The following is a 15,220-nucleotide window of genomic DNA, read 5'->3' on the forward strand; positions in this document are numbered from 1 at the left end:
TTTTAATGTTTCCTTGTTTTTGAGAGAAAGAGCACGAGCAGGGGAAGAGCAGAGGGAGAGGGAGACACGGAATCTAAAGCAGGCTCCGGGCCCGGGGCTCAAACCCACGAACTGTGAGATCATAACCTGAGCCACAGTTGGATACTTAACCGACTGACCCACCCAGACGACCCAAGAAAACATGTTTTTAAAACCCAAAATCCACTTGCCTTTTTCCCCCCTTCGTACACTAACATTTAGTATAAAAATAACCCCCTGCCCCATCCTCATTTTTCAAGCCAGTGTCATACAACTTCACTGGATTTTGGGAACCCTGTATCAGCTTTTTTATTTTACAGATGCTGAGACTCATACATCTCAGTTTCAGTTTATAAAAATTGAGATTCATAGAAGTTAAACATGATTTATCCCATGTAAGTGGTAAGTTAGTGACGACAGTACTCTGTCCCAGGTAACTTGATGCCCATTGTTCCCTCTACTGTGCAAAGCAGTAAAAAGTGTTTTTATGGCAAAGGTCAAGGTTTTCTGAAGTGTATCATCCAAGTGCATTATGCTCTATGGGGGCAAAGGCTCCTTTGGATCATGCGGAATATCTCTTCTTGGAGGGTCACAGTGCACCTTCGCACTTTAAAAATGCTGAATCCTGAGAAACTTAACAGAAACCCATGGGGGAGGGGAAGGAAAAAGAAAGAGGTTAGAGTGGGAGAGAGCTAAAGCATGTAAGAGACTCTTAAAAACAGAACAAACTGAGGGTTGATGGAGGGTGGGAGGGAGGGGAGGGTAGGTAATGGGTATTGAAGAGGGCATCTTTTGGGATGAGCACTGGGTGTTGTATGGAAACCAGTTTGACAATAAATCTCATAAATAAATAAATAAATAAGCTGGAGATTTCTGAAGTAAAGAAATCTATCAGTTTTGTTTAGTCCTGTATTTTCCAAGCTTTGGAAAAACTCGTTGGAAATGCTGGTCTAGGTTTTTTTGGAAGGCAGAGAGGTTGATTTTTTTTCCTGAAATATTCTCCCAAGATTAATTCTGTTGCCCTCAGTATCATTTTTCCCCTCAGTTGGGTCAGCTACAATCCCTGAAGCTTGTTGTAAGCCAGTTTGATTTTGATTGAGATTTGATTGAGATTGGTCATATTGACTGTTAACAGAGGGAGCTCTCCCAGAATGGTGATTCTAGAAAAAGGATTTATCAGCTTTCTAGGGCCATTTGCATCCTGTGGGCCTCTCCCAGTCCCATAAGCCTTCTCTTTTGCTTTCCTTTCCTTTCCTGCTGTATCATTCAAACGTTGGATTTCATCCTATTTTATGTAGGAGACAGACGAAGCTTGCCTAGAGTGAAAATAACCCTGGAGAGATTAAACTATGACTTATTCTCATTTCCAGCATCTAAAGACAGTGGATTAGATTAAGAACTAAATAACATACTACCCTGTTCCATATGGCCTAGGCTTTTGGTTACTTACTAAATAAATAAATAGATAAAAAATAAACAAAATTGTTCTCTGAGAATTTTGAGAAATATGGCTTTAGTACTATAATTGCACAGTCAGGGTTACCCCCTGGATTTGGAATTGGGGACACAAGATAGTCTTAAGGTTTATATCTGATCCAGAAAAATCTCTCCCACTAAATCTTTCCAAGACCCTATGTTTATTTTAGTATTAGAGCTCCAGTAGAAAGTATGAATGTTGCCCCAAATCAGTTCATCTTGAAGGAGATCCCTATTGACTAGGAACTACGAGGAAGAAAGATTCTGTCCCTAAGTCCCAACGAGACTTTTATTTCAAGTCACCTCTCCAGGGTTAGACCCCAGCTGTCCCTGTGGTGCTAATTACAGTGGCAATTGGCCAAGCATCCTTATCTCAGCTTGTGACTTCCCTAGTGTTTGCTGGGTGGTCTTATGTCTCCAGTGGGGTGGATGATGTCTTGCAACCTTTGGACGGTTGCTCTAGAATATCTAATTACACTCATTGTAAAATTAACCTTTAAAAAAAAGGAAAAAGAAAAAAGACATTTTTGACATGGTTTAAATTTCAGACAGGCCAGTGCAAGAGTATTTTGTGTCCCCACAAACCTTACAGAATTCTCATTGGAAATAATTCTCCTGTGTGTATTTGCACACTTTGTTACAGTGTGACAAAGTGAGAGTAGGAACTGTCCACTACCATGGACACGCTAATTTTTCTTCATCTAGAAGCATGGTGCCATTCTTCCTTGTTTTGTTTCAGCAGCATACTTTGTGCCATGTTTGCAAGTTTGCTCTGCAGTCATTAAAAATGAAAAACCAGGGGCTCCTGGATGGCTCAGATGATTTTGGCTCAGGTCATGATTTCACGGTTCATGAGGTAGAGCCCCACATTGGGCTTGGAGCCTGCTTCGGATCCTCTGTCTCCCTCTCTCTGCCCCTACCCCACTTGTGCACATGCGCTCACTATCACTCTCTCTCTCTCAAAAATAAATAAATGTTAAAAAATTTTTTTTAAGCAGACAAAAAAAAAAAAAACCAAAAACAAACGAAGCAATATGTAACTTCAAGAATGAGTGAAGAAGGAAGTGAGAAGAGACCTACTGGAGTAGGGACACTTTACCAGCACTTTTTACCATCTGTTACTTCCACATTCAAAGCTTATCTTTTGGGTAAAGCTCTCTCATTTTGCTAAGGCTTTTATTTTGCGTAATGTTTTTATTCTAGATTTTTTTTTAAGATTTTATTTGGGGGGTGCCAGGGTGCCTCTGTCAGTTGAGCATCCAGCTTAGGTCATGATTCCAGGGTTATGGGATCAAGCCTGTGTTAGTCTCCATGCTGAGCGTGGAGCCTGCTTGGGATTCTGTCTCTCCCTCTCCCCTGCTCACATGTGCGCGCGCTCTCTCTCTCTCTCTCAAAACAAAACAAAACAAAACAAAGATTTTATTTTTAAGTAATCACTACACCTAATGTGGGGCTTGAGCTCAACCCCAAGGTCAAGAGCCACAGGCTCTTTCTGTTGAACCAGCCAAGTGCCCCTGGATTTTTCTTAATATATTATTTCAAATTTGAGAAAGAATTCTCTGTGCTATTTTTGTGGGTTTTTAAAAATATTTATCTTGAGAGAGGGTGGGGGGGGGAGCAGGAGAGAGAAAAGAAAAGAGAATCCCAAGCAGGCTCCACACTGTCATTGCAGAGCCCCATGCAGGGCTGGACCTCACTGTTGGTGAGACCAGAGACAAAATCAGGAGTCTGATGCTTAAAAAGGCCTGAGCCACCCAGGCACCCCTATTTTTGTGTTTTAACTAGAAATCTTCAGTGAGAAAAGGACTTAGCCTGTAAATGAGGACACAAACTTGGCTTCTAGGACCCTAATTTCTTTTAATGAATTGCTATAAGTACCTAATAGAAACTTAAAGCTTTTGAGGAGCTCAATTTGAAAACTAAGATTTATTAGACTTAACTGTTTCTGAAGTTTAAACTAAAGTTAACACAGGCAGATTTAATTTCTGTTTTATAAGAATTGACAACATTTAATGTCAACTGTACTTCAATGATAAAAAAATTTTTTAATTGACAGTGTTAAAAATTACCTAAAACAGCCCCTTCTATAACATTGCTAATATTTAAGAATAGAAAACCGTGAATTTAACTTACACTAAGCATCAGACTTTAAGAAAACAGACTTTGCTGGAAGAAGTAGTTTTCTGTACCATTTAGTGTTTACAAAATAGTGTGTGAAACTCTGGATTCTTTGCTAGGTAGTTCTTCTTACAGAATGCACTGTCACATCTCTGGCTACCCATAGCATCTGACTTCAGTAGCATGCACCAGAGTAAAAAGTCTAACATACTGTGTTTTCCTTGGTAGGTAGGTGAATTTCAAATAGTAATTTGCTTGTGTGAGTGTATGATTTGATTGAAGTTACTGCCACTTTGCATAATATCTACTTTGTAGAAGGATTCCCAGTCTTGAACACTATAGGTAGATCATTCTATGCTTAAATTCTCATATATATACATGTATATATATACACATAAATATATACATATATATACATATATATATAGTGGGAAAAGATTGAAGGAAGCACAGATGTTAACAGTGATTTTCTTAACCTTGTTTTCCTAAGGTTATGCTGTGTCAGTAGCAGAGATGAAAATAAATTCTAGGAATCTTGACAAAGTTCTTTTTCTAGCAGGTTTTTTGTGATTTTGCATGTGTGTATTTAACTGTATTTGTTAAAACTTCATCCTTCATTATGAGGCTAGATTAACTATTTCCTGGTTGGCTTCCTAATAATTCCAATAATAGGTGTTAAATTGTGTGTTCTCTTAAACCATTATCCCTTTCAGTCAGATAAATTTAATATATCCAGATGCTATACAGATATAGTATTCCTATTAACCCTATTCTCTAATATTAGAGCTTTATATCTTAGTGCATATATCTTCTGCTGGCAGCTCTGAGAGTTAAGCTTCCATAGTATGGAATTTACTCTGTAATTGTTAAAATTACCTCTTACTGGTACTGCCTCAGTTAAGTCATCATATCAGGTAATAGCAAGCAATGTATTTAAGTTTATTTATTTATTTTGAGAGAGAGCGTGCACAGGAGAGAGGCAGAAAGAGAAAAAGAGAGATTCCCAAGCAGGCTCTGCCTTGTCAGCACAGACCCTGATGTGAGGCTTGATCCCACAAACCGTGCATAAGATCATGACTTAAGCCAAAATCAAGAGTCGGATGCTTAACCGACTAAGCCACTTAGCCGCCCCCAAAGTAGTATTTTTATTTCAGGACTTCACAAGGAGGATCAACTTCTGGTATCAACCTCTTCAATGTTTATAAATTGCTTAAAATGTTAGATTATAATAACTGGTGGTTGCCTCTAAAGAGTAAAAAAAAATAAATAATTTTTTTCAATTTTTTAGTCTCTACTTTTCCCTATGATTTGAAATACTCTTTCCATAATTATATATTTAAATTAGTCTGATTTGTTACTTTTCATTGCCTTAGAAAGTACATAATTGGTACATTTTATGGCTCAAAATTGCAGCTAACACTGATTCATAATTCAAGTTTAACTATTTGTTTACATTTTCTGAAATTTTTACATGTGAATTTGACAGCATGTCATTTGCAAATAAAAGCACTTTTCAGTAGCTTGCTTTCTTTTTTAAACTATGCAATTTGAGATACATTTGAAAAAATGAATAAAATTATTTTTGTTTCATATAAAGAAATGGATGAAAAGAGGCTGCTGGATCCAGGGTTGAAAGTTCATAAAGGCCTCTGGGATTACACTCTGAAGAACCAGCAGATGGAATGCCTGAGTGACTGAAGAAAATGGGTGCTAATGCATCTAACTATCCTCATTCATGTTCCCCGAGGGTAGGGGGAAATCCTCAAGCCCAACAGACTTTTATAGGTAATGGTTTCAGTTTTTCTGATTTCATTTTCTTTTGTGAATATAAATAGAATTGTGTCTTCAGTGGTCTTTTTGGATGAAAAGAGAATTGAATTGTGAAGAAGTTATTATAGATAACTATATATATGATTCTGTAGCATCCAGATTTTTCCCCCAACAAATGTGAATCTGGCTTGTATGATTTTTATCCTAACCAAGCTGCTGTAGCACCATTGATCTTTTCTTTGGTGTCTTAACCATAATTGCCATCTGCCCCCGGAAAGCTAGCAATCTCCACTGTTGTGAAAATAATGAAATACATGCTTCTTGTGTCCTGGTCCATTTATTTTCCCCAGTGCAAAGCAGCCTTGGTGTAGTTAAGGAAAAAAAAAAAAAAACATTTCACAATTATATATAAGTAGTATTCTGAATTTACAAATCCAGTTAACTCTCATTTCCTAAAATTCCATCATTAAAATCTATGATATTTGGGTTTTGATAGCCAGAGAACCAAAAGCATGTTTTCAAGTAAAGAATAATCTGTTCTGTTAGTCTCTGTTCCTTATTTAATATGAAAATGAATGATTTGATCTTTTAAATTTCTTTATAGAAACAAAAGTCAACTTTATTTGAATGGTTCAGGAATGTCTTTAAAAATTTCTAGCGTGAAATATGTGTTAAAATGAATATTGAAAATGAACGTTAAGAACAAAAAAATACATTTTCATTTGTTTGATTTCCTTTTTAGGGACATCATCCTATTCTCAGCAAGGCTATGGTTGTGAATCGAAATTATATAGCCTTGACCATGGCCATGAGAAACCACAAGACAAAAAAAAGAGAACCTCTGGCCTTGCCACCCTCAAAAAGAAGTTTATTAAGCGTCGAAAATCTAATAGGTCTGCCGATCATGCCAAGCAGATGCGAGAACTCCTCTCTGGGTGGGATGTTAGAGATGTTAATGCTTTAGTGGAGGAATATGAGGGAACTTCAGCCTTAAAGGAGCTTTCTCTACAAGCCAGTTTGGCTAGACCAGAAGCTCGGACATTACAGAAAGATATGGCCGATCTTTATGAGTACAAGTATTGTACTGATGTAGACTTAATATTTCAAGAAACTTGTTTTCCTGTTCATCGTGCCATTTTGGCAGCAAGGTGTCCATTTTTTAAAACGCTGCTTTCTTCTTCACCGGAGTATGGGGCAGAGATCATTATGGACATTAGTACGGCTGGTATAGATATGCCCATGTTTTCTGCTTTGCTACACTACCTTTATACAGGAGAGTTTGGAATGGAGGACTCAAGGTTTCAAAATGTTGATATTCTCGTCCAGCTTAGTGAAGAATTTGGAACACCAAATTCCCTTGATGTAGATATGCGTGGACTTTTTGATTACATGTGTTATTATGATGTCGTCCTTAGTTTTTCTTCAGACTCTGAACTGGTTGAAGCTTTTGGTGGAAATCAGAACTGTTTAGATGAAGAGCTCAAAGCTCACAAGGCTATTATTTCAGCACGGTCCCCATTTTTTCGGAATTTATTACAAAGGAGGATACGGACTGGTGAAGAAATCACAGACCGAACTTTGAGGACTCCCACAAGAATTATATTAGACGAGTCCATTATACCCAAAAAGTATGCGAAAGTTATATTACACTGTATGTATACTGATGTGGTGGACCTCTCCGGTTTGCACTGTAGCCCCTCTGTGGGGAGTCTCAGTGAAGTTCAGGCTCTCGTCGCAGGGAAGCCAAACATGACCAGGGCAGAAGAAGCCATGGAACTTTACCACATAGCACTGTTCTTGGAATTTAACATGCTTGCACAAGGTAAGAAATTCTAATTTTTAATTTTGATTTCTAGAATTACATATTTGTCTTCCACATTGAAAACACAGCCAGTATGTTCTATGATTTCACTGTTTGGGATATGAGGGGGTCAGTTTTTTCAAATGTATAGTTATGAAATTTGAGAAAGAATCGAAGGTTAGTATTAATGTGGCTGTTCATTTAGTGTTAAAACCAGGCATTCAAAACTAGTGACTAAGAGCAATAGATGAGACGTGAGGCTCTTTTTCCCTAATGTAAGACAATAGGTGTGGGAATGTATAATAACCACCTGCACTCCATCCACACCCAAGCTTTGAACTAGCCTCGTTTCCCAGATTTCATGGTTATTCTTGATCTAGGACTTCTTGGGTAACTTAGATTCTCATATTTATACTCAGTAAGTTATTGATGCCTAAATGTTTAGAAGAATGAATATTTATTCCAAAAATGAAGATACTCACATTTGGATACAATGTGTTTGAATCAAAGAATTAGGCAGAGTTTTTTTTTTTTTTTTAATTTTTAAATATTCTGTATCTTCTTTTCAAGCTCAACTTGTACATCAAGCAACAGCCTACAGTGTGTAAGGTCAGTGCTAGACTCCTGTGCCTTCTTCATTTAATTTAAACCTTTTAGGTTAGGATGGCACATTTTTTTGTTATAGGCAAATGAATACATGAAAGTAACATTAAAGAATTATAGATCCATCGGTAAACATTAGAATCTTAAAATTTCAGAGCTAGAAATCAGCCTTCCACACACAGCAAAGAGAATTTGCTGTCTTGAAAAGATGCATTCTTTGCTTTCTGTGACCATATATTAAAACAAGTTATATGACATGAAATTACTTGAGAAATTCAGCTAATGAGTATTTGCTAAAAGAACATTAGAAGTTACCAATTAGAAGAAAATGTTAATGGCTGGGGTAAAACACAGGAATTTAATGAAATAAGGAATAATGAAAGCTATGCACATTTTTCTAACTTGAAAATAAAATGTGTGTTGTGTGGCTCAATCAACAAATTAATGGGACTTAGAGAAATGAGATAAAAGCCTCAGTTAAACAACAACAACAAATTAGTTAATACAATGAGAGGAATTATACAGAAGAAAGCATTGATAAACCTGAGTGAAAAAAGTTGAGATTTCTGCTACATAAAGAATCTTTTAAATTATCTTTTTAGCAATAGTACTAATTTAGTCTTATTACCACAATCAAAATCGTTAAAATATTTTGTTAATTTAAAATAATCATTAAGTTAATAATAGTAGGCTATTTTGATGTCAGGCTAGGAAAGTGTGTTCTCAAAAATAACCTAGCAGCTTGACCTACCACTATTTTATTCTATAAAACCAAATTTGTCAGAAAATGCGTCTACAGAAAAATTCGAAGGTTGAAACATTATTCAAAAGATATAATAACCTTTATTTTCTCAAATTGGTTTTATTTTTTGACATGTTTAAATAATAAGAAACTGAAGTGTATTATACACGCTTTGCTGTTTTTAAAAAACAGGAAAGCTGGGCTCCTGGGTGGCTCAGTCCATTGAGCATCTGACTCTTGATTTCCGCTCAGGTCATAATCTCATGGTTCATGAGATTGAGCCCCATGGCAGGTCAGCAAGGGGCCTGCTTGGGATTTTCTCTCTCCCTCTCTTTCTTTCTCTTTCTCTTTCTCTTTCTCTTTCTCTTTCTCTTTCTCTTTCTCTTTCTCTCTCTCTCTCTCCCCCCTCCCCCCGCCCCACCTCTGCCCCTACTCTGCTCACTGTCTCTCTCTCAAAATAAGTGCGCTTTAAAAAATTTTTTTGTAAATGGGAAAGCATCCCTTAATACAGGTTTTTTGGGGGGGTAGTTAAGTTTTAAATGAAAAGTAAAATTATGAGCCAGCTCTTAGATCTTAGGTAGTACTTCATCTAAGGTTCTTTTATGTTAAGTGAGTTTAATTTTTTTTTAATCATTTAGCTAGAAATTGTATTTTTTAGTACACTTAAAGATATAAAACAACACTCCTTGTGCATGTCTTGGTTACTGTAAAAAAAAATTATATATATATATATATATATGTATATGTATATATTCCCTTAAATCTGGGTGTCAGGTTTCCTGTTTCCTTTTGTTATGCATAATACAGAATTGAGGTTATTTGGTGTTTTGGTTTTTGCACTCCTTGTAGGCCTTATTTTTCTCCCATGCCCATGGTATTCAACCAATCCTATTAGTGCTTATAACAGACTATACCTTTAACACAGTTTTTACCTCATTTTTGTGGGAAGGAGAATATTTGGTTGCTTGGAGAGGAATTTTATACCATGAAGTTTAAGAGCTCAAGCTCTGGAACCAAACTGGATTTGAATCCTTCGCTATCATGTTTTAACTTGCTTGACCTCAGGGCAAGTCACCTGTCTAAGCCCCTATTTTCTCATTTATAAAATCAGAATAGTAACGTGTAAAGTAGCATTATAAGGATTAAAAATAGGGGCGCCTAGGTGGCGCAGTCGGTTAAGCGTCCGACTTCAGCCAGGTCACGATCTCGCGGTCCGTGAGTTCGAGCCCCGCGTCAGGCTCTGGGCTGATGGCTCAGAGCCTGGAGCCTGTTTCCGATTCTGTGTCTCCCTCTCTCTCTGCCCCTCCCCCGTTCATGCTCTGTCTCTCTCTGTCCCAAAAATAAATAAACGTTGAAAAAAAAAATTTAATAAAAAAAAATATATATATATATAATATTAAGTGATTTGACTGGCACCTGATACATAGTTAGCATTCAGTAAATATTAGCTGCTAAATACTATTCATCAGAACATATTTCATTCATTACCATGTTCTTTTCTAAAGGTTTATGTTTAAAAATAATTTTATAATTATATTAAGCCTAATACTAATACTTTATAGATTTTTTATTAGGTTATTACTGATTATAAGTTTTTCTTATAATTTTATCACTGGTGAGATGGGACATGCCACTTATCAAACTATTGTAAATGTCTGGCTGTTTGTCATTTTACAATTGGTTTTTCTCAGCAGGAGTTCTACAAGCAGATTAAGCCTGTGATACTCTGAGGCATCTATGGTATCTAATGAATTAGCATCTCTCAGTTGCATCCAGCATGATTATATGATAGTTATGTACCATTTTGGAGAAAATTAAGAAAATAGTCACCCAAATCATCATCTGTGATCTGTGATTAAGACAAGGGCTTAACTTCCAGTTAAAAAACACTGTGAGACTAGCCTGTTGGGCAACTTGAGGGTTGGAGTGTACTGTTCTCATCCTTGTGTCCCCTATGCCTGGGACATGGTGGGCATTCAGTAAATGACTTTAAATTAATGACGGTTACTTTTTATTCCAAATTAGATTTAACTTCAAAAGTTAAAGCCCAGTTTTAAAAGGAAACAAATTCTGTCAGGGGAGGCTAGGACCTTGAGACTAAATATGTCCTTCAAGATGGAGAGGTGATTTAATGGTTTCAAGAGCATCATAAAAAGAGGCAGTATAGGCAGACAGCCAGAGTGGTGTGGATAAAAGAGTAGGTTCCTGGCCTATACTGAGAATGTGTTTTATTCAGACAAATAGGCAGTCACTATTAGGGAGGTGGATTAACAGGTAATGGGGCCTCAAATTGCTGGCCTGGCATTTTAGGATTAGATTTAATTTCACCTGATATCCTACATAGCAGATTAAACATAACTTTATCTCTGTCTCCTCCAAAGCCCTAATAGTATAGTAAAGAAGTAAAACAAATATAAACCCTCAGAACAAAGATACCTGAGAGGAAAACAACAGAGGAAAAAGGATATTGAAAATTTTGGAAGCTGGAAAGCACATCATGACTGATTATTGGCTTACCAGAGAGGAGAGGTCTGTAACTCTAGATCCTATAGAGGAGTCTACTGAGGATAAGGGAGGCATTTCACAGGGGCTACTTAGTACTCTAGAAAGAAGGGATAAGCGTGGTGAACTAGAAAGAGATTTGATTTTAAGTCTGAATACTGAATGGATGAACCCTTTCCCCCCACCATGGAATTCACCTTTATAGGTGGTGTGTGTCAGAAAGGAATGGGGTTTTGTTTTACTTCATAAAGTGAGCTGGTTTTCTGAGTATGCTGTATTAAATAATCCATATTCTCTTCTGATTTGTGCGATCTTTTATTAAGTTCCCACATAAATATGGGTCAGTGCTTTCCATTTTGTCTCCATAGCCCATTTGTCTGTTTTTGCATCAGTATCACTTGTGCCAGGTGACAAATCCTAACCTGCCCTTCAGTTCTCTTCTCTATCCCCACCCCTCCCCCCACCAAACACAATAAACCTGAGATTTATTTTTTGAAGAAATTGAACTAGAGAGATCTCAGATCTGGAAATAGCTATGAAAGGAAGGGTGGGGGTGTGGGGTAAAGCACAAAGTTGAAATCTGAATTTATGTAAAAGCCTACAAACTAAATGTCAAAATCACTCCTCTTCCCTGCTCTAGTCCAAGCCAGGCAGATAAAAGATTAAAAAAACTGGAGCTCTGGCACAAAAACAGACACTCAGATCAATGGAACAGAATAGAGAACCCAGAAATGGACCCACAAACGTATGGCCAACGAATCTTTGACAAAGCAGGAAAGAATATCCAATGGAATAAAGACAGTCTCTTCAGCAAGTGGTGCTGGGAGAACTGGACAGCAACATGCAGAAGAATGAACCTGGACCACTTTCTTACCCCATACACAAAAATAAACTCAAAGTGGATGAAAGACCTAAATGTAAGACAGGAAGCCATCAAAATCCTTGAGGAGAAAGCAGGCAAAAACCTCTTTGATCTTGGCCACAGGAACTTCTTACTCAACACATCTCCGGAGGCAAGGGAAACAAAAGCAAAAATGAACTACTGGGACCTCATCAAAATAAAAAGCTTCTGCCCAGCGAAGGAAACAATCAGAAAAACTAAAAGGCAACCGACAGAGTGGGAGAAGATATTTGCAAACGACATATCAGATAAAAGGTTAGTATCCAAAATCTATAAAGAACTTATCAAAAAACAAAGAGTCCAGTGAAGAAATGGGCAAAAGACATGAACAGACACTTCTCCAAGGAAGACATCCAGATGGCCAACTGACACATGAAAAAATGCTCAACATCACTCATCATCAGGGAAATACAAATCAAAACCATACTGAGATACCACCTCACACCTGTCAGAATGGCTAAAATTAACAACTTTGGCAACAACAGATGTTGGTGAGGATGTGGAGGAAGAGGATCTCTTTTGCACTGCTGGTGGGAGTGCAAACTGGTGCAGCCACTCTGGAAAACAGTATGGAGGCTCCTCAAAAAATTGAAAATAGAACTACCCTATGACCCAGCAATTACACTACTAGGTATTTATCCAGGGGATACAGGTGTGCTGCTTCGAAGGGACACATGCACCCCAATGTTTATAGCAGTACTATCAACAATAGCCAAAGTATGGGAAGAACCCAAATGTCCATCGATGGATGAATGGATAAAGAAGATGTGGTACACACACACACACACACACACACACACACACACAATGGAGTATTACTCAACAATCAAAAAGAGTGAAATCTTGCCATTTGCAACTACGTGGATGGAACTGGAGGGTATTATGCTAAGTGAAATTAGAGAAAGACAAAAATCATATGAGAACTTTAAGAGACAAAACAGATGAACATAAAGGAAGGCAAGCAAAAATAATATAAAAACAGGGAGGGGGACAAAAACAAAAGAGACTCTTAAGTATGGAGAACAAACAGGGTTACTGGAAGGGTTGTGGGAGGGGGAATGGGCTAAATGGGTAAGGGGTATTAAGGAATCTACTGAAATCATCATTGCACTATATGCTAACTAACTTGGATGTAAATTTAAAAAACAAAAATTTAAAAATAAAAAAATAAAAACAAAAACCACAAAAATAAAAAAACAAACCTTGGCGCTCTAGAAATAGTGAACAGCCCAAGAGCATATAGACTGGTGTGGGGACTGATGTGGGGAGTGCCATGATGAAGTTATGCTCAGGAATTACATGGTAAAAAACCAGTTTGCCTTCCAATTCTGCAAAGAAGAATAAGTCAGCAAGCCTGCTTTTGCAACAGAGTTTCCACACAGCTCTTTAGTGCTTCATTCTTAAATATGAAAACCCATTAAAGTTGAGGAAAACTTCCAAATTGACACACAGATGAGAACGAAGTATTAGAAGAAACCGTTGAAGAAAGCAGAAGAAAACTTCAACAGAAGCAAAATGCCCTTATATAGGGGTCCCTGGGTGGCTCAGTCAGTTAAGCGTCCAACTTTTGATCTCAGCTAGGTCTTAATCTCAGGATCAGGAGTTCAAGCCCTGTGTTGGGCTCTGTGCTGGGCGTGAAGCCTATTTTAAAAAAAAGGGAAAAAAAAGCCCTTTTATAAAAGCGTTCTGTTGAATCAATGAGACATAAATAGGATTCTGTAAGAGTAAAGACAGGAGCTGTTGGAAATAAGGTAGCAGAAATGAAAAACACATAAAAAGATTGAAAGGTAAAATTGAAGAAATCTAGAAAGTAGAACAACAAAGATGGACAAATAGAACTATAGTATTGGTCCAGGTGTAACAATTTAACAAGCAGTGGTTTTAGAAACATACAAGAGAAAATGGAAGAGAAGCCAGTGGTAATATAAGAAATACTGCTAAAGCTAAAGGAATTTCTGTATTAAAAAGTTTTATCCCTTTCTCTAGGGAACTCTAGAGAAAAAGAGAAGATTCTACAGTGTTGCAGAGAGAGAAAAATTAGGTTCCATACAAAGAAATAGGACTCTGAATACTGTTGAACTTTTCAATAGCATCAGCTGAATGCTGCAATCCAGTGGCATAGTGCCTTTAAAAAGCTGATGGAAAATTATTTTCTACACAAAATTCTATATTTAGCCAAACTGTCAATCAAGTGAAAGGCTAGATGAAGGCATTTTTTTCAGTCTTGCTTCAGAAAATTTTTCTCCCCTGCAACCCTACTGAGGGAAGTTACTAAGGATGCATTCCACTAAATCATGAAGTGAACCAAGACAAGTGTGGGACCCAGAAAATGGGGTCAAACATAGGAAATAAGAAAGGGAAATCCTAAGTACTAGCTGTATAGTAAGTCTAGTGGGCATCAAGTCTAGACTGGACTAGGAGGGTGAAAGTCTCCAGGAACATTAAATGACAAGTGGCATTAAAAGATTTCATGGGGGCAGGAGGGATTCCTGGGTGGCTGTCGGTTAAGCATCTGACTCCTGATTTCAGGTCAGGTCATGATCTCGTGGTTTGTGTGATCGAGCCCCACATCAGGCTCTGAGCTGACAGCACAGAGCCTGCTTGGGATTCTCTCTCCTTCCCTCTCTGCCCCTCCTCAACTCATGCATGAGGGTGTTCTCTCTCTCTCTCTCTCTCTCTCTCTCTCTCTCTCAAAATCTTAAAAAATTTTCATGGACCTTTTGGTGCTTTTATGAAGAATTAACAATAGGTTTATAGAAAATGAAGCAAGTGGGAAAAGTAGAAAATAATACCTCCAAGAAAAATTTAAAATTGCATATGGAAGAAAATATAATTCTAGTTGCACAGCTTGGATCAGCAGTAAGCAGTATTTAAATAGTCCTAATATGAACACTGAATATTGATTTAATAAAAATTATAACATAGAGGTAAATATCAGAAGAAACAACTTAAGAATTGACAGTAGTTAGTTGCCTCTGAGGAGCAGGACTGGGAGTGGAAAAGAGATAGGGCAGGGGGGCTTGTTTTTAGAGGAAGCTTTTTATTACCACTAGCTACAAGACATTTTAAATTATGAGCATATGCTGCTTTGATTACAAAATTAATTTTTTTATGATATGACATCAGTGCTCAAAAGAACCAGAGAGACCTAGATAGGATAGGCCATAATCCTAAGGAACTGGGGGATTTGTCATACAAGTCAGTAATGTTAACTAAAAAGATCGTGCTTATCATTTTAGGTTACAAAGGGTTTTTACTTTCTCTCATTTGGTTGTCCTGACAACCTGTC

The 15,220-nt window shown here is 37.4% G+C and overlaps 1 protein-coding gene across 2 annotated transcripts in view; it reads left to right on the plus strand.

Moving 5' to 3' along the window:
* BTBD7 (BTB domain containing 7) overlaps nucleotides 1-15,220 on the plus strand; it is an 87,723-nt gene that overhangs the window by 23,772 nt on the left and 48,731 nt on the right. For both annotated transcript variants that reach the window (XM_047080180.1, XM_047080179.1), the window contains exons 2-3: nucleotides 5,210-5,397; nucleotides 6,125-7,204. In XM_047080180.1, the coding sequence (XP_046936136.1) occupies nucleotides 5,316-5,397; nucleotides 6,125-7,204 (1,162 nt within the window). In that variant the 5' untranslated portion in view covers nucleotides 5,210-5,315. The remainder of the gene's footprint in view (nucleotides 1-5,209; nucleotides 5,398-6,124; nucleotides 7,205-15,220) is intronic.

The sequence above is a fragment of the Lynx rufus genome, unplaced genomic scaffold (assembly GCF_022079265.1).
Source record: "Lynx rufus isolate CCGP_SWC_20201006 ecotype Redwood Valley unplaced genomic scaffold, mLynRuf1.p SCAF_17, whole genome shotgun sequence".
NCBI lineage: Eukaryota > Metazoa > Chordata > Mammalia > Carnivora > Felidae > Lynx > Lynx rufus.